The sequence below is a fragment of the Oncorhynchus clarkii genome, chromosome 24, assembly GCF_045791955.1.
Source record: "Oncorhynchus clarkii lewisi isolate Uvic-CL-2024 chromosome 24, UVic_Ocla_1.0, whole genome shotgun sequence".
Classification (NCBI taxonomy): domain Eukaryota; kingdom Metazoa; phylum Chordata; class Actinopteri; order Salmoniformes; family Salmonidae; genus Oncorhynchus; species Oncorhynchus clarkii.
In genome coordinates this window covers 38,414,995-38,437,494 of record NC_092170.1, presented here as the reverse complement: position 1 = coordinate 38,437,494, position 22,500 = coordinate 38,414,995, and the positions used below count along the sequence as shown (strand labels likewise).

At 49.2% G+C, this 22,500-nt stretch overlaps 1 protein-coding gene across 1 annotated transcript in view; it reads right to left on the bottom strand.

The window, feature by feature from the left end:
• LOC139382846 (ventricular zone-expressed PH domain-containing protein-like) overlaps positions 1 to 22,500 on the bottom strand; it is a 107,516-nt gene that overhangs the window by 3,860 nt on the left and 81,156 nt on the right. Inside the window, exons 5-6 of the mRNA XM_071127083.1 lie at positions 21,316 to 21,479; positions 12,612 to 12,821 (exon numbers count right to left, since the gene is read on the bottom strand). Of these exons, the coding sequence (XP_070983184.1) occupies positions 12,612 to 12,821; positions 21,316 to 21,479 (374 nt within the window). The remainder of the gene's footprint in view (positions 1 to 12,611; positions 12,822 to 21,315; positions 21,480 to 22,500) is intronic.

Here is a 22,500-nt window from a genome sequence, read left to right as displayed (position 1 = left end):
ATAACAGGTACAGCAGATCCCCTTATTGACAGGGAACACTTTTAAATGTGCCTTTAGAGGCCATGTAATTCAGTACTCATCTATAAAACAAAAGACATTTAGGTCAAAAGAGTCCATATTAACAAAGGAAATAGAAGGTCTAATTGTACAGATAGACAGCGATAAAAACTGTACTATAGAGGCCCAGAATCAGAAAAACACAAAAAGAAATGGAGGAACTTATTCTAGAAAGATCCAGTGTAATATATTGTAAAAGATAAAGCGAACTAGATGGAATATGAGGGAAAAATAAAAAAAAACGAATGTTCAATCTTCAACATAGAAATTCTACCAAAAACGAACCTAAGCTAATTGTATGGATTTTTTTTCCTATTAAAAATGTAAAATTAACATCTGTACAGCAATTAAAAAGACATGACATACCAGTGGAGGAAGAACTGGAGGAATACCAAATTCCAGGGCTGATGACAATGGAGGAATAAGGGCTGGAGCCTGGAGGAATACCAAACTAGGGCTGGATGACATACCAGTGGAGGAATACCAAACTCCAGGGCTGGATGACATACCAGTGGAGGAATACCAAACTCCAGGGCTGGATGACATACCAGTGGAGGAATACCAAACTCCAGGGCTGGATGACATACCAGTGGAGGAATACCAAACTCCAGGGCTGGATGACATACCAGTGGAGGAATACCAAACTCCAGGGCTGGAGTCACACTGTGCGCCGCCCCATGGTTCTCCCTGTCGCGGCTGGCTGCAACAGAGCCTGGACTCAAATCCAGAATCTCTAGTGGCACAGATAGCACTGCGATGCAATGCCTTAGATCACTGAGCCACTCTAAAACTTTTGACCAGTAGTGTATGGATGTTTATATATATACATGTGAGTTGCCGGTCCCTGACCACACTACAGGAAACAGTTAAAACCTCCATCTGCTGGTATCTGAAACATTTCCATCACTACATGCCCTGTTCCACTAATACAGTGCTAGCCTTCTTTAGTATATTACAGTACACAACATACCACATTTAACAGGCAGGTCATTTTATGTCCCTCTTTCAAAGTGTCGACAGTAATTAGCAAAGTCAGTGGAGCGTAGTGCTGGCTGCTACCCAGCAGGCTAATAGGCTGTTAAAGTGTTTTAGAGTCTCATTCACACACACACACCTCACACAGCCCTACACACACACACACACACACACACACACACACACACACACACACACACACACACACACACACACACACACACACACACACACACACACACACACACACACACACACACACACACACTTTTATGGGGGTTTGGAACATGTTTGGTAAGCAGCGGCTAGGCAACTGTATGTAGATTGTATGTAGATTGTATGTAGGCTGTATGTAGATTGTATGTAGGCTGTATGTAGGCTGTATGTAGGCTGTATGTAGATTGTATGTAGGCTGTATGTAGATTGTGTGTAGGCTGTATGTAGATTGTATGTAGGCTGTATGTAGGCTGTATGTAGGCTGTATGTAGGCTGTATGTAGGCTAGACATAGATATGGACAATTACAGAGAAAATGTAGTTAATATAGTACAATATGTGTATATATTGTATAATATGTGTATAATATTTGAGAAAGAGAAAGAGACGAGGGGAGAGAAGGAGAGGAGAGAAGGAGAGGAGAGTAGGGGAGATAAGGAGAGGAGAGGAGAAGAGAGGAGAGAAGGAGAGGATAGGCACGGAGAGGAGAGGAGGAGAGGATGGAAGGAGAGTGCCATCATTTACGCACGCCTGCCTTCCCTCGTCACGTGCATCAGCGATTTTGGACACCTGGACTCACTCAATCACCTGTTTATTACCTCCCCTCTATTTGTCAGTTCCCCGATGCTGCATTGATTGTACTTTGTGTGTGTTACCCGTGTGCTAACGCTGTTGCTGTCTCGTTCTATGTCCGTTCCCCATTAAATGTTTGACTCCCCATTGTCGTGTCTTTGGCTATGCCAGATTAAGTGATATGACATCCTATTCTATAAAATCATTTCTCCGTAATTAATATTACCTGATTGAGCTAATCATGTACATTTAATTAACTAGAGAGTCGGGGCACCACAAAATAATATTTATAGAGCTGTTATCTTCCGAATAAACTCTTAAAGACCTAGTAATATTTTACATCAATAGCAGTCAATATTAATCGTCACCTTAATTCAGTCTCATCTGAAAGTTGTAAATTATTGGTTATCTGCACAAACCCTGGCTAATAAGTTGAATCAGCAATGTAAAATTGGGTTTATTTATTAATTTACTAAATACCTAACTAATCACACAGAATTACATATACACCTAATTAATCATAACTTGATTACAAATTACGTCATAAAGGAAAACGTCCCTAGCTGGCGGAACAGATATGACAGCTGGTTACACAAAGAAAAGGGGCTGGGTTTGAGTGAAAGAGCGGGAAGACTGAGGAACACAGGGAAGAAGCTGTGCTATCGTAAATACAGTATCTTATGCATTCTAAATTACCGGCCATTTGGAAAAGGAAAATGCAATAAATATTTACTCTGAGCTGCGCTTCGGTAGGTTGGTGGTAGATGGAAGGCCGTGTTGCCAAACCAAGTCCTTTGTCCTTTGAAGGATGTCTCTGGTGGTCAATTGGTACGTTTTAGTAACGTTGTTGTGTGATAGACGGGATACTCTGTCTATTCCTTCCTAACCCTCGTTTTCAACTGCTGTTGCTAACTCAATGGCTAAGAGGTATCACTTCTGTAGTGAATAAGAGTTCAAAGTTCATACCATTCGCAACCAAAGCACACGCTGATGTTGGCTTCGTTCTGTTATTATCTGAACAATTCTGACATCGGACCGTCGTCCTCACATCCTCAGTACAGGAGGTTAGTATATTGTCGTCAAGGCTTTATATAGGAAGGGAGAGGAGGGCGTGTTTGAAAAGTTTTATAGCCCATGTGCCTTCACAGGGGCGGGCCACTGATTAAGCAGAGCCCTAACCTTATGAAAACCCAAATCTCACATTTTAGAAGCTAAAATCACATTTCATCCCATCACGAATAATTTCATATTTAAACATTTAAATTGAACAACAATTCCATGTGAATCCGATATCTCTGATGTGTAGACTTTCCACTGTAGAGTTTGTCATCTTATCATTGATGAAAATGTCTCAGATGACAACAGAACTGACATCATATTCATTAAGTACCACCGCATATGTTCAATTGGTCGGATTACCAGAATATAGTTAATTTACCCCCACCTTCTGATGTTCCCAGAATCTCTATGTTAACCAAGGGTTTTGCAAATGTAACCTCAGTAGGGTAGAGAGAGGAAAAAAGGGGGGGAGAGGTATTTATGACTGTCATAAACCTACCCCCAGGCCAACGTCATGACACCGTACTTGTTTCTCCTCTCCAGCGTCATCCCTTGACAGAATGCTTCCAGGGCCTAGCTGGCTCGAGAGGTTTCCTTGCCTCGGATGGCTTGGCAGGTTTTCCATTCCACGTCATGCTCAACCGGATCATCGGGCTCCCTCGCCGCAGCTGGATCGACAGGCGTTCTTGCCTCAGCCGGATCGTCAGGCTCGGGTGGCACCCCTAGAGGGGTGGGGGGGGGATACTGTCACGCCTGCTCCCACTCTTCCCCCCTGGCGCTCGAGGGCGCCAGGCTACCCTGCATTACACACTTCTGCCACCATCATTTAGGCACACCTGCCTTCCCTCGTCAAGGTGCATCAGCGATATTGGACTCACCTGGACTCACTCAATCACCTGTTTATTACCTCCCCTCTATTTGTCAGTTCCCCGATGCTGAATTGATTGTACTTTGTCTGTGTGCTGACGCTGCTCCTGTCTCGTTCAACGTCCATTAAATGTTTGACTCCCCGTACTTGTTTCTCCTCTCCAGCGTCATCCCTTGACAAGGAGAGAAGGTGTGGAGGTGGGGATGAGGGGAGAGAAGGAGACGCTGGAGGAGAGGAGAGAAGGAGAGTAGAGAAGGAGAGGAAAGAAAAGAGGAGAGAAGTAAAGGATACAAGGAGAGTAGAGAACGTGATGAGAAGGAGAGGAGGGGAGAGAACGAGAGGAAATGAAGATAGGAGAGAATGAGAGAAGAGAAGGAGAGGAGAGAAATAGGATGTTGGACAGAAGAGGAGAGCGAAGAGGCTGGAAGGTTTGTTGAGGTACAGAAGGAAGGAAGGAAGGAAGGAAGGAAGGAAGGAAGGAAGGAAGGAAGGAAGGAAGGAAGGGGAGGAGGCTGGATAGTGTGACTGGGGTTAGAGTAGGTGACACCAGGACAGGGTGTGAAGAGGTAGCAGTCTCTTAATAAGTGGCCGTTTAAACCTGTTTAACGACAATTGCCGGAAATTAAAGAACAATATGTCATGACTTTATGTGTGTGCGAGCCATGGGGTGTGAGGGCTCCCCTCTGACTTTCTCAAACACACACACACATATAAACGCACACACACAACACACATACACACGTAACATAAACATACGCACATGCAGGCACACACACACACATACACACACACACACACCACTAAAATATGGCGGCTACCAAGAAATGATTCTGTTTTATTATTTTTATGAAATCATCCCTTCCACAAGGCTTTCAACTGTCAACTGGCCCCCAAAGCAGTGTCCTGTCTTTCCTCACTCTCTTACCAAGGGTAAAACAAGCAGTGATTCTGGGAAACGTCTCCACTAAGGCCTACTGGTTGATGGTAAGGGAGTAGTACCCTGTGCCCCACTCCTGTTAACACACTGAAATGCACGCACACCATTCATTCTTCCTGCTATTGCACAACATCCACTAGCTCCCAGTCAACCCATCTCTGTCAATCTGGCTCACCTTCAAAGAGCACAACCATCCCCATATCCCTGTAATCATCCCTTTAAATGAGGTAATTACCCTCTACCCCCGGCGAGAGGCTACATGCCAGTGGTCACACACACACACCCTCATAAACAAACGTAAACGCATCCTGGTGGCCATTTTAGAGAGAAGTAGGAGATTCAGAGGAATGCCCAGTTTTCCTGAGATCCACTCGGTGAAGGGAGGAAAGCGGGAATATCAGATTCAGTGTCGGATTCAGCAGGCACACACACACACACACACACACACACACACACACACACACACTTCTGGGACTTTAGTGGGACCAGGTGGCTTGTTACATTAAGAGAGTGGAGGACATTTTGTACCAGATCTCATCAGCAGAGGAATCCGTGTGCTGGTCCAATCAGGAGGCAGGGAGACAGAACATACAGAAAAGGAGGAAGTAAAACAGGTTGCTTTATTCAAAACCTTCTCTGGCTCCTAACTGGAACATCACACATATCTACTGCCCAGAAACATTCAACAGACACACACACACACACACGCACGCACGCACGCACGCGCACACGCACGCACACACACACACACACACACACACACACACACACACACACACACACACACACACACACACACACACACTACTGCTGGAGCGGATAGGTTTTGGAGTAGTGTCGGAACAATAACAGAGGAGTGATTGAAGCTGACAGGCCAAATCGTTCTGCCTCTCCTGGGAAGCGTGTGTTTGCGTGAGTGTATGTGTGTGTATGTTTGCGTGTGTAAGTGTGTGTCCCGGAAAGAGTAGAATCCTGCTGAGAATCCGCATTTATCCTGTCAAACCCCACAGTGGGGCTTTGCCTTTCCATAACTTCTAGGGAAACAATGACAATGAATAATCAAACACACCAGCTAGTTTGTTGAGATAGAGAGGGAGAGAGGGAAGGATAGAGAGAGGAGGCTGGAGCTAGTTTGTTGAAGGAGAGAAGGGAAGGATAGAGAGAGGAGGCTGGAGCTAGTTTGTTGAGGGAGAGAGGGAAGGATAGAGAGAGGAGGCTGGAGCTAGTTTGTTGAAGGAGAGAAGGGAGCAAGGAGAGAGGAGGCTGGAGCTAGTTTGTTGAAGGAGAGAAGGGCGGAAGGAGAGAGGAGGCTGGAGCTAGTTTGTTGAAGGAGAGAAGGGAGGAAGGAGATAGGAGGTTGGAGCTAGTTTGTTGAAGGAGAGAAAGGAAGGATAGAGAGAGGAGGCTGGAGCAAGTTTGTTGAGGGAGAGAGGGAAGGATAGAGAGAGGAGGCTGGAGCTAGTTTGTTGAGGGAGAGAGGGAAGGATAGAGAGAGGAGGCTGGAGCTAGTTTGTTGAAGGAGAGAAGGGAAGGATAGAGAGAGGAGGCTGGAGCTAGTTTGTTGAAGGAGAGAAGGGAAGGATAGAGAGAGGAGGCTGGAGCTAGTTTGTTGAGGGAGAGAGGGAAGGATAGAGAGAGGAGGCTGGAGCTAGTTTGTTGAAGGAGAGAAGGGAGCAAGGAGAGAGGAGGCTGGAGCTAGTTTATTGAAGGAGAGAAGGGAGGAAGGAGAGAGGAGGCTGGAGCTAGTTTGTTGAAGGAGAGAAGGGAGGAAGGAGAGAGGAGGCTGGAGCTAGTTTGTTGAAGGAGAGAAGGGAGGAAGGAGAGAGGAGGCTGGAGCTAGTTTGTTGAGGGAGAGAAGGGAGGAAGGTGAGAGGAGGCTGGAGCTAGTTTGTTGAAGGAGAGAAGGGAGGAAGGAGAGAGGAGGCTGGAGCTAGTTTGTTGAGGGAGAGAAGTGAGGAAGGAGAGAGGAGGCTGGAGAGAGGGGTGTTACAGGAGAACCAGGACAGGGTGTGAGGGGTAGATCACTAGCTGTAGTTCTAAGCTTTTCCCCTCTCAAGTGTCTTTTAAAACAGGAGAGCAGAGAGTCATTCCAAAAGCACACAGAGGGCTACAACATACCTATGTCCTCGTAACACAGTGTTGGAAGTCATATAATCACTAGGCACTGTGTCTCTCTCTCCATCAATCACTCAGGTTTTATCATTGTGAGGAATGGACTGGTGACCTCAGCACAAATCGGTTTCAACATGTGTAACACCGACCTCCACCTGCAGGAGGACATTTTGTACCAGAACGCTCGCCAGACGTCAACTATGAGGGTGAAGTGTGACTCACTATTGACCAGTGGTTAAATTGAGCCGGAGCTACCGGAGATACCCAGAGCCGGACTCCTTTTCCAGCACCTTACAGGTCCCCAAAACAAAGTATGTTTAAAGTATGATAAACCAAAATTAGTGTTAGGGTTATGGCTAGTGTTGAGTCAGGGTGTAGACATGAATCTAGGGTTAGTGTTGAGTCAGGGTGTAGACATGAATCTAGGGTTAGTGTTGAGTCAGGGTGTAGACATGAATCTAGGGTTAGGGTTGAGTCAGGGTGTAGACATGAATCTAGGGTTAGTGTTGAGTCAGGGTGTAGACATGAAGCTAGGGTTAGGGTTGAGTCAGGGTGTAGACATGAAGCTAGGGTTAGGGTTGAGTCAGGGTGTAGACATGAATCTAGGGTTAAGGTTATGGCTAGTATTGAGTCAGGGTGTAGACATGAATCTAGGGTTAGGGTTGAGTCAGGGTGTTGACATGAATCTAGGGTTAGGGTTGAGTCAGGGTGTGGATGTGGACATGGGACGAGAGGAAAGTGTGGAGAAACAATGGCAGATGACTGTGAGCATGGCTCAACCCTAGTTGAACCCCTGGTGCTAACCTCTTTGGGATGACAATAGGACAGGCTGGGACATGCCTCTCCTCTCAGTGATCCTTCAGAAGGACACATTCGCTAAACATCTCCTCTCAGTGATCCTTCAGAAGGACACATTCACTAAACATCTCCTCTCAGTGATCCTTCAGAAGGACACATTCCCTAATAATCTCCTCTCAGTGATCCTTCAGAAGGACACATTCACTAATCATCTCCTCTCAGTGATCCTTCAGAAGGACACATTCACTAATCATCTCCTCTCAGTGATCCTTCAGAAGGACACATTCACTAATCATCTCAATAGACTATCATGTCCATTAACAGTCTCTGCAGAACTGTTCCAGGCCTTGACCCTAGAAGAAAATGTTCACCTGAACAAACACTTCCACTGAATGAGACCACATGGAGGGCTGGAGAAGCATGCAGCTCTTACACACACGGGCATACAGAGGACTTAGCGTGTTACCGACGCGTGTTAGCGTTGGCCCACGCATGTGAGATGACGTGATGCTAGAACATACTGTGATTAAGAAGCTAAATAAACTGCTGTGACAGATTTGATTCTGTGGTTCCAAGCATAACTATACAGGCATGCAGCTATGGGCCTGTTGACTAGGCAGCAACTATGGGCCTGTTGAATAGGCAGCAACTATGAGCCTGTTTACTAGGGAGCAACTATGGGCCTGTTTACTAGGCAGCAACTATGGGCCTGTTTACTAGGCAGCAGCTATGGGCCTGTTGACTAGGCAGCAACTATGGGCCTGTTTACTAGGCAGCAGCTATGAGCCTGTTGACTAGGCAGCAGCTATGGGCCTGTTGACTAGGCAGCAGCTATGAGCCTGTTTACTAGGCAGCAACTATGGGCCTGTTTACTAGGCAGCAACTATGAGCCTGTTGACTAGGCAGCAGCTATGGGCCTGTTGACTAGGCAGCAGCTATGAGCCTGTTTACTAGGCAGCAACTATGGGCCTGATGACTAGGCAGCAGCTATGAGCCTGTTGACTAGGCAGCAACTATGGGCCTGTTGACTAGGCAGCAGCTATGGGCCTGTTGACTAGGCAGCAGCTATGAGCCTGTTGACTAGGGAGCAACTATGAGCCTGTTTACTAGGGAGCAACTATGGGCCTGTTTACTAGGGAGCAACTATGGGCCTGTTTACTAGGCAGCAGCTATGAGCCTGTTGACTAGGCAGCAACTATGGGCCTGTTTACTAGGCAGCAACTATGGGCCTGTTGACTAGGCAGCAACTATGGGCCTGTTGACTAGGCAGCAACTATGGGCCTGTTTACTAGGCAGCAACTATGGGCCTGTTGACTAGGCAGCAACTATGGGCCTGTTTACTAGGCAGCAACTATGGGCCTGTTTACTAGGCAGCAACTATGGGCCTGTTGACTAGGCAGCAACTATGGGCCTGTTGACTAGGCAGCAACTATGGGCCTGTTGACTAGGCAGCAACTATGGGCCTGTTTACTGAGTGTTTATTGTCAATGTCACCCTAAGCTTTAGATGAGGAGGATTAGGTTCACGTTAAAGCTCAGGCTAATGACGATTGGGAATGAGGAATGTAAGGATGGTTTTCACTGTGTCCCTGTGTTTTGATTGGCAGGTGACCGACAGCGGTTCATGACAAGTGTGTGTGGACGGACCTAGCCAGGCTGACTAATTGATACTGGCACAGTGAGTTCCGGTCTGAGTCTGAGTCAACACCGTCACACTACCCAGCACTGATCAAGAGATAAAAGTGGACAATGACATGGGAAAGGGGGAATGAGAGAGGAGGGGAGAGAGAGAGAGAGAGGAAGAGGAGATAAATGGAATGCAAGACAAGAGAAAGAGACAGAAAGAGACCGAGACAGAGACAGAGACATAGACAGAGAGAGAGAGAGAGACAGATACAGAGACAGAGACAGAGAGAGAGAGAGAGAGAGAGAGAGAGACAGAGACAGAGACAGAGACAGAGACAGAGACAGAGACAGAGACAGAGACAGAGACAGAGACAGAGACAGAGAGAGAGAGAGAGACAGAGACAGAGACAGAGACAGAGACAGACACAGAGACAGAGAAAGAGAAAAGGTACTGACAGAAGAGGGAGATATTGGGCGATCTGTTTGTGGGATCTCTGTTTGTGGGCGCTCGGTTTGTGGGATCTCTGTTTGTGGGCGCTCGGTTTGTGGGATCTCTGTTTGTGGGATTTCGGTTTGTGGGATCTCTGTTTGAAGGATCTCTGTTTGTGGGATCTCTGTTTTTGGGATCTCTGTTTGTGGGCGCTCGGTTTGTGGGCGCTCGGTTTGTGGGATCTCTGTTTGTGGGATCTCTGTTTGTGGGATCTCTGTTTGTGGGATCTCTGTTTGTGGGATCTCGGTTTCTGGGATCTCGGTTTCTGGGCTCCCGAGTGGCGCAAAGGTCTAAGGCACTGCATCTCAGTGCTAGAAGCGTCACTACAGACCCTGGTTTGATTCCAGGCTGTATCACAACCGCCCGTGATTGGGAGTCGTCCCATAGGGCGGCGCACAATTGGCCCAGCTTCGTCTGGGTTAGTGTTTGTCCTGGGGTAGGCCGTCATTGTAAATAAGAATTTATTCTTAACTGACTTGCCTAGTTAAATAAAGGTTAAATACAATTTTAAAAAGAGGAGGAGAGAGACATGAGATCTTCCTCGCCACACTCTCAGTGGTGCAAGTCTCAGGCTCTGTCAGGTCCTCCTCTCCATCTTCTCAGGGCTGGGCGTCTCAGGCTCTGCCAGGTCCTCCTCGCCACCCTCTCAGTGGTGCAAGTCTCAGGCTCTGTCAGGTCCTCCTCTCCATCCTCTCAGGGCTGGGTGTCTCAGGCTCTGTCAGGTCCTCCCTCCACCCTCTCAGGGCTGGGTGTCTCAGGCTCTGTCATGTCCTCCTCTCCATCCTCTCAGGGCTGGGTGTCTCAGGCTCTGTCAGGTCCTCCTCTCCATCCTCTCAGGGCTGGGTGTCTCAGGCTCTTTCAGATCCTCCTCTCCACCCTCTCAGGGCTGGGTGTCTCAGGCTCTGTCAGGTCCTCCTCTCCATCCTCTCAGGGCTGGGTGTCTCAGGCTCTGTCAGGTCCTCTTCTCCATCCTCTCAGGGCTGGGAGTCTCACGCTCTATCAGATCCTCCTCTCCATTCTCTCAGGGCTGGGCGTCCCAGGCTCTGTCAGATCCTCCTCTCCACCCTCTCAGGGCTGGGTGTCTCAGACTCTGCACACTCTTGGATTGCATCCTACCTGGCAGGCCCCTCCTACCAGGTGACGTGGAGAGGATCTGTATCTGCACAACGTACTCTCACTACTGGTGTACCCCAGGGCTTGGTTTTTGGCCGTCTCCTCTTCTCTCTATACACCAAGTCACTCAGCTCTGTCATATCCTCACATGGTCTCTCCTATCGTTGCTATGCGTATGACACTCAACTACTTTTCTCCTTCCCCCCTTCTGACAAGCAGTTGGTGACACGCATCTCTGCGTGTCTGATAGATATCTCAGCTTGGATATCGGCCCACCACCTCAAGCTCAACCTGGACAAGACGGAGCTGCTCTTCCTCCTGGGGGAAGGCCTGCCCGCTCAAAGACCTCTCCATCCATGACCCTGGACAACACCCTGTCATTCTCTGCAAACATCAAAGCAGTAACTTGCTCTTGCAGGTCCATGCTCTACAACATCTATAGAGTACGACCCTACCTCACATAGGAAGAGGCACATCCGTAGAGTACGACCCTACCTCACACAGGAAGAGGCACATCCGTAGAGTACGACCCTACCTCACACAGGAAGCGGCGCAGGTCCTAATCCAGGCACTTGTCCTCTCCCGTCTGGACTACTGCAACTCACTGTTAGCTTGGCTCCCTGCTTGTGCCATCAAACCCCTGCAACTTATCCAGAACTCTGCACCTGCCTGGTGTTCACAATTCCCATGTTCTCTCATGTCACCCACTCCTCCTCACACTCCACTGGCTTCAAGTCGAAGCTCGTATCCACTACAAGACCATGGTGCTTATTTACGGAACAGCAAGAGAAACTGCCCCTCCCTACTTTCAGGCTACGCTCAAACCCTACACCACAACCCGAGCACTCCGTTCTGCCACGTCTGGTCTATTGGCTCTCCCACCATTACAGGAGGGCAGCTCCCGCTCAGCCCAGTCCAAGCTCTTCTCTGTCCTGGCATCCCAATGGTGGAACCAGCTTCCTCCTGAAGCTAGGACAGCAGAGTCCCTCCCCATCTTCCCCCTGAAGCTAGGACAGCAGAGTCCCTGCCCATCTTCTCCCAGAATCTAGGACAGCAGAGTCCCTCCCCATCTTCCCCCTGAAGCTAGGACAGCAGAGTCCCTCCCGATCTTCACCCTGAAGCTAGGACAGCAGAGTCCCTCCCCATCTTCCCCCTGAAGCTAGGACAACAGAGTCCCTCCCCATCTTCCCCCTGAAGCTAGGGCAGCAGAGTCCCTGTCCATCTTCTCCCTGAAGCTAGGGCAGCAGAGTCCCTCCCCATCTTCCCCCTGAAGCTAGGACAGCAGAGTCCCTCCCCATCTTCCCCCTGAAGCTAGGACAACAGAGTCCCTCCCCATCTTCCCCCTGAAGCTAGGGCAGCAGAGTCCCTGTCCATCTTCTCCCTGAAGCTAGGACAGCAGAGTCCCTGTCCATCTTCCCCCTGAAGCTAGGACAGCAGAGTCCCTGTCCATCTTCCCCCTGAAGCTAGGACAGCAGAGTCCCTTCCCATCTTCCCCCTGAAGCTAGGACAGCAGAGTCCCTCCCCATCTTCCGAAGCACCTGAAACCCTAACTCTTCACAGAGTATCATAAATCATCCCCCTCTAAAAAGCTCTGACTTTGCTGATAACTACTTTATTAAGACAAAGTGTACTTACTCTGCCTGTGATACGTAGTTGTCCCACCTAGCTGTCTGAAGATCAATACACTAACTGTAAGTCTCTCTGGATAAGAGCGTCTACTAAATTACTAAAATCTCCAATGGAAATGAACGTGAGAGAAGAAGAAAGGTAAATGTTGATGTCTCCTCACCTCACTGGTCAAGCCCACAGCTCTGTGTATTTTAACCACGTGTCCAAGCAGGACTGGGTACTGCTGACCCACAACCCTCAGCGTGGGCAGGAAGGGGGCCATGGAGGCGGGGCTAGCCTGTGACACGTACACCAGCGCAGCCAGTAGGGTCTCGTTCAGAGAGGCATCGCCTAGGTAACCAACCAGGGAGGGCACCAGGGGGCTCAGCACCTGGAGGGGGGAGAGAGGAAGGAGAGAGGAGGGAGAGAGGAGGGAGAGAGGAGGGAGGGGGGAGAGAGGAGGAAGCGGGAGAGAGGAGGGAGGGAGGGGAGAGAGGAGGGAGGGGGGAGAGAGGAGGGAGAGAGGAGGGAGGGGGGAGAGGGGAGGGAGAGAGGAGGGAGAGAGGAGGGAGAGAGGAGGGAGGGGGGAGAGGGGAGGGAGAGAGGAGGGAGAGAGGAGGGAGGGGGAGAGAGGAGGGAGGGGGAGAGAGGAGGGAGAGAGGAGGGAGGGGGGAGAGGGGAGGGAGAGAGGAGGGAGAGAGGAGGGAGGGGGAGAGAGGAGGGAGGGGGGAGAGGGGAGGGAGGGGGAGAGAGGAGGGAGAGAGGAAGGAGGAGGGAGAGAGGAGGGAGGGGGGAGAGAGGAGGGAGAGAGGAGGGAGGGGGTAGGGAGGGGAGAGAGAGGAGGGAGAGAGGAGGGAGAGAGGAGGGAGGGGGAGAGAGGAGGGAGAGAGGAGGAAGAGAGGAGGGGGGGAGAGAGGAGAGAGAGAGGAGGGAGGGGGGAGAGAGGGTTAGAAAGGAGGGAGGGGGGAGAGAGGGGGAGAGAGGAGGAAGAGAGGAGGGAGGGGGGAGAGAGGAGGTAGAGAGGAGGAAGAGAGGAGGGAGGGGGGAGAGAGGAGGAAGAGAGGAGGGAGGGGGGAGAGAGGAGGGAGAGAGGAGGGAGGGGGAGAGAGGAGGGAGAGAGGAGGGAGGGGGTAGAGAGGGGGAGAAAGGAGGGAGGGGGGAGAGAGGGGGAGAAAGGAGAGAGGGAGAAAAGAGAGAGGGAGAAAGGAGAGGGGGGAGATTAAACCAGAGACTAGCATTGAGTTTGAAAGATGGAAAAGATTCTAAAAGGTGTCATGGAAATATGTAGTATTTCATTAGGTTCCCCAGTAGCTACAACCAAAGCTGCAGTTACTCTTTCTGGGGTCCACACAATACATGAAATAATACATAACATTAACAGACAGGTACAGAACTACATACATTTTAATTAAGAATTCACACTTTCATGTTCTTCTTATGTGTTAGCAAACCATGCAACATGTACTCCTAATAACGGCTACAGTGCAGTCCTGCATTTTGTTACAGTTACATACTGTAAAGAGAAAGAGAACAGAAAGTGGAGGAAGATGAGTAGAGAACAGAAAGAGGAGGAAGATGAGAAACAGAACAGAAAGAGGAGGAAGATGAGTAGAGAACAGAAAGAGGAGGAAGATGAGTAGAGAACAGAAAGAAGAGGAAGATGAGAAACAGAACAGAAAGAGGAGGAAGATGAGTAGAGAACAGAAAGAGGAGGAAGATGAGTAGAGAACAGAAAGAGGAGGAAGATGAGAACCAGAACAGAAAGAGGAGGAAGATGAGTAGAGAACAGAAAGAGGAGGAAGATGAGTAGAGAACAGAAAGAGGAGGAAGATGAGTAGAGAACAGAAAGAGGAGGAAGATGAGAAAGAGAACAGAAAGAGGAGGAAGATGAGAAAGAGAGCAGAAAGAGGAGGAAGATGAGTAGAGAACAGAAAGAAGAGGAAGATGAGAAAGGGAGCAGAAAGAGGAGGAAGATGAGTAGAGAACAGAAAGAGGAGGAAGATGAGAAAGAGAGCAGAAAGAGGAGTAAGATGAGTAGAGAACAGAAAGAAGAGGAAGATGAAAAAGAGAGCAGAAAGAAGAGGAAGATGAGTAGAGAACAGAAAGAGGAGGAATATGAGTAGGAGAGCAGAAAGAGGAGGAAGATGAGTAGAGAACAGAAAGAGGAGGAAGATGAGAAAGAGAGCAGAAAGAGGAGTAAGATGAGTAGAGAACAGAAAGAAGAGGAAGATGAGAAAGAGAGCAGAAAGAGGAGTAAGATGAGTAGAGAACAGAAAGAAGAGGAAGATGAAAAAGAGAGCAGAAAGAAGAGGAAGATGAGTAGAGAACAGAAAGAGGAGGAAAATGAGAAAGAGAACAGAAAGAGGAGGAAGATGAGTAGAGGACAGAAAGTTAAACTGAGGAAGATGAGTAGAGAACAGAAAGTTAAACTGAGGAAGATGAGTAGAGAACAGAAAGTTAAGCTGAGGAAGAAAAGTAGAGAACAGAAAGTTAAAAGAGGAGGAGGATGAGAAAGAGAAGTGTTGGTAGAATGGTAGTAGTTGAGATTAGGAGAGAGAAAGAGCAGAGTTGAGATTAGGAGAGAGAAAGAGCAGAGTTGAGATTAGGAGAGAGAAAGAGAGAGAGAAAGAGCAGAGTTGAGATGGAGAGAGAGAAAGAGCAGAGTTGAGATTAGGAGAGAGAAAGAGAGAGAAAGAGCAGAGTTTGAGATGAAGAGAGAGAGAGAAAGAGAGAGAAAGAGAGAGAAAGAGCAGAGTTTGAGATGAAGAGAGAGAGAGAAAGAGAGAGAAAGAGAGAGAAAGAGCAGAGTTGAGATGAAGAGAGAGAGAGAGAAAGAGCAGAGTTGAGATGGAGAGAGAGAGAAAGAGCATTGTTGAGATGGAGAGAGAGAGAGAGAGAGAGAGAGAGAGAGAGAGAAAGAGAAAGAGCATTGTTGAGATGGAGAGAGAGAGAGAGAGCAGAGTTGAGATGGAGAGAGAGAGAGCAGAGTTGAGATGGAGAGAGAGACAGAGGCCTGGTGGTGACAGCAGTCCTAAGATCACTGAGATCTAAAACAGGACATCAGGCAAGACGTCTTCAAGCTAGGTCGAGTAGCTAGCTGAAAAATGTCGACTAGCTTAGCTATATCCTGGCAAATCCTTTTCAAACGTAGCATTATAAAGGAACTGTAGACATAAAACGTCTCGGTGCTCATTAGCCATCTAAACTTTAAAATATAGCAAGCTGGAAAAGAGGATTCACATCGAATGGTTGGTTGGTGGATCACGGAGCAGTGGCTAACATCTGTTTTGAGGTCGGCTAGCTAATATTGTTGATGTTTGATGGAAGACTGTAATACACATGGAACCACATGCAGAAGAAGGGTTAGTCATAAATATATTGTATTTGATGGAAGCGCAACTGTGAGTTTACCCCATCAATATTTTCACCTTAAAATCGCCACGGGACACACGCAAGCACGCACACACACACAGTGCATGCACACACACACACACACACACACACACAGTGCACGCACACACACACACACACACACAGTGCACGCACACACACACACACACACACAGTGCACGCACGCACACACACACACACACAGTGCACGCACACACATACAGGGCACGCACACACACACACACAGTGCAGGCACACACACACACACACACACACACACACACACACACACACACACACACACACGTGCACACACACACAGTGCACACACAGACACACACACACACACAGTGCACACACACACACACACACACACAGTGCACACACAGACACACACACACAGTGTACACACAGACACACACACAGACACAGTGCACACACACACAGTGCACACACACACAGACACAGTGCACGCACACACCAGTCTTTGAAGAGTTAGAGTTATGACCCTTCCACCAGCTCTGTCGCTCTGACTGACCCCTGACTGACCCCTGTCTTACCTGGTCGGTGAGAAACATGATGTCTTTTAGTCAGGGGGTCAGGGGGTGATCCTGGGGTGATGAACAGCCTTGCTGTGAGACTCACTGGCTATATTCAATCCCCTTTACTACCACCTCATTCCCTGTCCTGGCCAGACCACTATCACCCCAATACCACCATCACCCCAATACCACCATCACCCCAATACCACCATCCCCCCAATACCACCATCACCCCAATACCACCATCCCCCCAATACCACCATCACCCCAATACCACCATCACCCCAATACCACCATCACCCCAATACCACCATCACCAAAATACCACCATCACCCTAATACCACCATCACCCCAATACCACCATCACCCCAATACCACCATCACCCCAATACCACCATCACCATCATCACCCCAATACCACCATCACCCCAATACCATCAGCACCACAATACCACCATCACCCCAATACCACCATCACCATCATCACCCCAATACCACCATCACCCCAATACCATCAGCACCACAATACCACCATCACCCCAATACCATCATCACCACAATACCACCATCACCCCAATACCACCATCACCCCAATGCCACCATCACCACAATACCACCATCACCCCAATACCACCATCACATCAATACCACCATCACCATCATCACCACAATGCCACCATCACCCCAATACCACCATCACCCCAATACCACCATCACCCCAATACCACCATCACCCCAATACCACCATCACCACAATACCACCATCACCCCAATACCATCATCACCACAATACCACCATCACCCCAATACCACCATCACACCAATACCACCATCACCCCAATACCACCATCACCCCAATACCACCATCACCCCAATACCACCATCACCACAATACCACCATCACCCCAATACCATCATCACCACAATACCACCATCACCCCAATACCACCATCACACCAATACCACCATCACCCCAATACCACCATCACCATCATCACCACAATACTACCATCACCCCAATACCACCATCACCCCAATACCACCATCACCATCATCACCACAATACCACCATCACCCCAATACCACCATCACCATCATCACCCCAATACCACCATCACCGAAATACCACCATCACCACAATACCACCATCACCCCTATACCACCATCACCACCATCACCCCAATACCACCATCACCCCAATACCACCATAACCATCATCACCACAATACCACCATCACACCAATACCACCATCACCCCAATACCACCATCACCACCATCACCCCAATACCACCCCCACCCAGATTTCACTCCAACATTCCAATATGGCTGCCACAATACCATTAATATATACATGTTTTAAATGAGAGATGACATCTTTCAGATGAGTGTACTGTTCTTATTTCTGTGTACTTCAACTATGTTTAGGAATCCAATGCCCTAATTATACTCACCTGGGTCTGGATGCAGAAAAGGCTTCAGACTGCTTGGAAAGACAACACCAAGTACTCCAAGTCGCCTCTTTGTGGACCAATGGGGCGACTGGAAGAGAATCCAACCCCTGGCCTCTGACCCTCTCCCTACAACCTGCCGCCACTGTGGTACAACCTGCCCCCACTGTGGTGTAACATGCCCCCACTGTGGTACAACATGCCCCCACTGTGGTACAACCTGCCCCCACTGTGGTACAACATGTCACCACTGTGGTACAACCTGCCCCCACTGTGGTACAACATGCCCCCACTGTGGTACAACCTGCCCCCACTGTGGTACAACCTGCCCCCACTGTGGTACAACCTGCCCCCACTGTGGTACAACATGCCCCCACTGTGGTACAACATGCCCCCACTGTGGTACAACATGCCCCCACTGTGGTACAACATGCCCCCACTGTGGTACAACCTGCCCCCACTGTGGTACAACATGCCCCCACTGTGGTACAACATGCCCCCACTGTGGTACAACCTGCCCCCACTGTCGTACAACATGCCCCCACTGTGGTACAACATGCCCCCACTGTGGTACAACATGCCCCCACTGTGGTACAACATGCCCCCACCTTGGCACTCTCTCCTTAGTCTTCAGTACTCTCCATTACTCTCCATTACTCTCTCCTTAGTCTTCAGTACTCTCCATTACTCTCCATTACTCTCCCCTTAGTCTTCAGTACTCTCCATTACTCTCCCCTTAGTCTTCAGTACTCTCCATTACTCTCCCTTAGTCTCCCCTTAGTGTCCATTACTCTCCCTTAGTGTCCATTACTCTCCCGTAGTCTCCAGTTAGTGTCCATTACTCTCCCTTAGTCTCCCCTTAGTGTCCATTACTCTCCATTACTCTCTCTGGAGTGCAGCACAGTACTCTCCTCATCCTAGACCCCACTCTCTGGAGTGCAGCACAGTACTCTCCTCATCCTAGACCCCACTCTCTGGAGTGCAGCACAGTACTCTCCTCATCCTAGACCCCACTCTCTGGAGTGCAGCACAGTACTCTCCTCATCCTAGACCCCACTCTCTGGAGTGCAGCACAGTACTCTCCTCATCCTAGACCCCACTCTCTGGAGTGCAGCACAGTACTCTCCTCATCCTAGACCCCACTCTCTGGAGTGCAGCACAGTACTCTCCTCATCCTAGACCCCACTCTCTGGAGTGCAGCACAGTACTCTCCTCATCCTAGACCCCACTCTCTGGAGTGCAGCACAGTACTCTCCTCATCCTAGACCCCACTCTCTGGAGTGCAGCACAGTACTCTCCTCATCCTAGACCCCACTCTCTGGAGTGCAGCACAGTACTCTCCTCATCCTAGACCCCACTCTCTGGAGTGCAGCACAGTACTCTCCTCATCCTAGACCCCACTCTCTGGAGTGCAGCACAGTACTCTCCTCATCCTAGACCCCACTCTCTGGAGTGCAGCACAGTACTCTCCTCATCCTAGACCCCACTCTCTGGAGTGCAGCACAGTACTCTCCTCATCCTAGACCCCACTCTCTGGAGTGCAGCACAGTACTCTCCTCATCCTAGACCCCACTCTCTGGAGTGCAGCACAGTACTCTCCTCATCCTAGACCCCACTCTCTGGAGTGCAGCACAGTACTCTCCTCATCCTAGACCCCACTCTCTGGAGTGCAGCACAGTACTCTCCTCATCCTAGACCCCACTCTCTGGAGTGCAGCACAGTACTCTCCTCATCCTAGACCCCACTCTCTGGAGTGCAGCACAGTACTCTCCTCATCCTAGACCCCACTCTCTGGAGTGCAGCACAGTACTCTCCTCATCCTAGACCCCACTCTCTGGAGTGCAGCACAGTACTCTCCTCATCCTAGACCCCACTCTCTGGAGTGCAGCACAGTACTCTCCTCATCCTAGACCCCACTCTCTGGAGTGCAGCACAGTACTCTCCTCATCCTAGACCCCACTCTCTGGAGTGCAGCACAGTACTCTCCTCATCCTAGACCCCACTCTCTGGAGTGCAGCACAGTACTCTCCTCATCCTAGACCCCACTCTCTGGAGTGCAGCACAGTACTCTCCTCATCCTAGACCCCACTCTCTGGAGTGCAGCACAGTACTCTCCTCATCCTAGACCCCACTCTCTGGAGTGCAGCACAGTACTCTCCTCATCCTAGACCCCACTCTCTGGAGTGCAGCACAGTACTCTCCTCATCCTAGACCCCACTCTCTGGAGTGCAGCACAGTACTCTCCTCATCCTAGACCCCACTCTCTGGAGTGCAGCACAGTACTCTCCTCATCCTAGACCCCACTCTCTGGAGTGCAGCACAGTACTCTCCTCATCCTAGACCCCACTCTCTGGAGTGCAGCACAGTACTCTCCTCATCCTAGACCCCACTCTCTGGAGTGCAGCACAGTACTCTCCTCATCCTAGACCCCACTCTCTGGAGTGCAGCACAGTACTCTCCTCATCCTAGACCCCACTCTCTGGAGTGCAGCACAGTACTCTCCTCATCCTAGACCCCACTCTCTGGAGTGCAGCACAGTACTCTCCTCATCCTAGACCCCACTCTCTGGAGTGCAGCACAGTACTCTCCTCATCCTAGACCCCACTCTCTGGAGTGCAGCACAGTACTCTCCTCATCCTAGACCCCACTCTCTGGAGTGCAGCACAGTACTCTCCTCATCCTAGACCCCACTCTCTGGAGTGCAGCACAGTACTCTCCTCATCCTAGACCCCACTCTCTGGAGTGCAGCACAGTACTCTCCTCATCCTAGACCCCACTCTCTGGAGTGCAGCACAGTACTCTCCTCATCCTAGACCCCACTCTCTGGAGTGCAGCACAGTACTCTCCTCATCCTAGACCCCACTCTCTGGAGTGCAGCACAGTACTCTCCTCATCCTAGACCCCACTCTCTGGAGTGCAGCACAGTACTCTCCTCATCCTAGACCCCACTCTCTGGAGTGCAGCACAGTACTCTCCTCATCCTAGACCCCACTCTCTGGAGTGCAGCACAGTACTCTCCTCATCCTAGACCCCACTCTCTGGAGTGCAGCACAGTACTCTCCTCATCCTAGACCCCACTCTCTGGAGTGCAGCACAGTACTCTCCTCATCCTAGACCCCACTCTCTGGAGTGCAGCACAGTACTCTCCTCATCCTAGACCCCACTCTCTGGAGTGCAGCACAGTACTCTCCTCATCCTAGACCCCACTCTCTGGAGTGCAGCACAGTACTCTCCTCATCCTAGACCCCACTCTCTGGAGTGCAGCACAGTACTCTCCTCATCCTAGACCCCACTCTCTGGAGTGCAGCACAGTACCCTCCTCATCCTCATGTATGAATTCTGGACTTTCTCATGACTAATGTGTTCTCTGAATGCGCTCCATTCCTCCAGCATCGGATGCCATTTTGCCAGGGGTTTGTTACAGGCAAGTCACTCACACACACGCTCATATAAATGACACACACACACACACACAGGCACACACTGAGCAATCGCACACATACCTGTGGCTGTTGCTCGGCGACCATCTGGATCAGCCTCAGCAGGTGTTGTTGCTCCGGTGACTCGAGCTGTGACATCAAGGCCGTCAGGTTGCCTAGGTGACGATGGATGGCATGGGGCAGTTTGGGGTAGACGGACGGCAGCACGCGTAGGAGCATGTGGTTACCTAGACGACACGGCAAGAGACAGGGTCCAGGTAAAACTATGTTTGTGACAACAGATTCAAGGTCTCACAGATTCAAGGTCTCACAGATTCAAGGTCTCACAGATTCCAGGTCTCACAGATTCAAGGTCTCACAGATTCAAGGTCTCACAGATTCAAGGTCTCACAGATTCCAGGTCTCACAGATTCAAGGTCTCACAGATTCAAGGTCTCACAGATTCAAGGTCTCACAGATTCAAGGTCTCACAGATTCCAGGTCTCACAGATTCAAGGTCTCACAGATTCAAGGTCTCACAGATTCAAGGTCTCACAGATTCAAGGTCTCACAGATTCAAGGTCTCACAGATTCAAGGTCTCACCAATATTCCTTCCCTGACGTTCATCCTTCAGGAAGAACGTAAAATGTTGCTGTATAAATGGAAGAAAATAGACATGTGTACCAGAAACATTCAATATTTCCCAAGAGACATATCTAATATCTCACGCATCTGAACAATGACTTTGTCTTCAAGTACTAGCTTTATTCCTTATGACATTACATGAACACAAACAATGACTTTTTTGTTAAATTCGTAGCTTTTTCAATAAAGTAGTTTTGGATTGATTTATGTCACCACAGTAAAAGGCTGGATTTAATAGAATGAGTGAACCTGTGGGGTAAACCTGGTCATGATTTACTCTATCGGTGGTAAAACTATGTGACGTTCCTACAGAATGACTCTGTCCTCCTAATCAAAGGCCTATGTTGTTGTTGATGTTCTTGTTGTTGTTGATGATGTTTGTGTTCTTTTCCATTGTTTTCGGGTTTAATCAATGTAATTATTTCATTTTATTTTAAATGTCAAACCACATCATCTGCAGGACATATGACCGAGAGAGAAAGAGTGAGAAAGAGAGAGACAGAGAGAGAGAGAGAAAGACAGAGAGAGAGAGAGAGAGAAAGACAGAGAGAGAGAGTGAGAGAGAGAGAGAGAGAGAGAGAGAGAGAGAGACAGAGAGAAAGAGAGAGAAAGAGAGAGAGAGA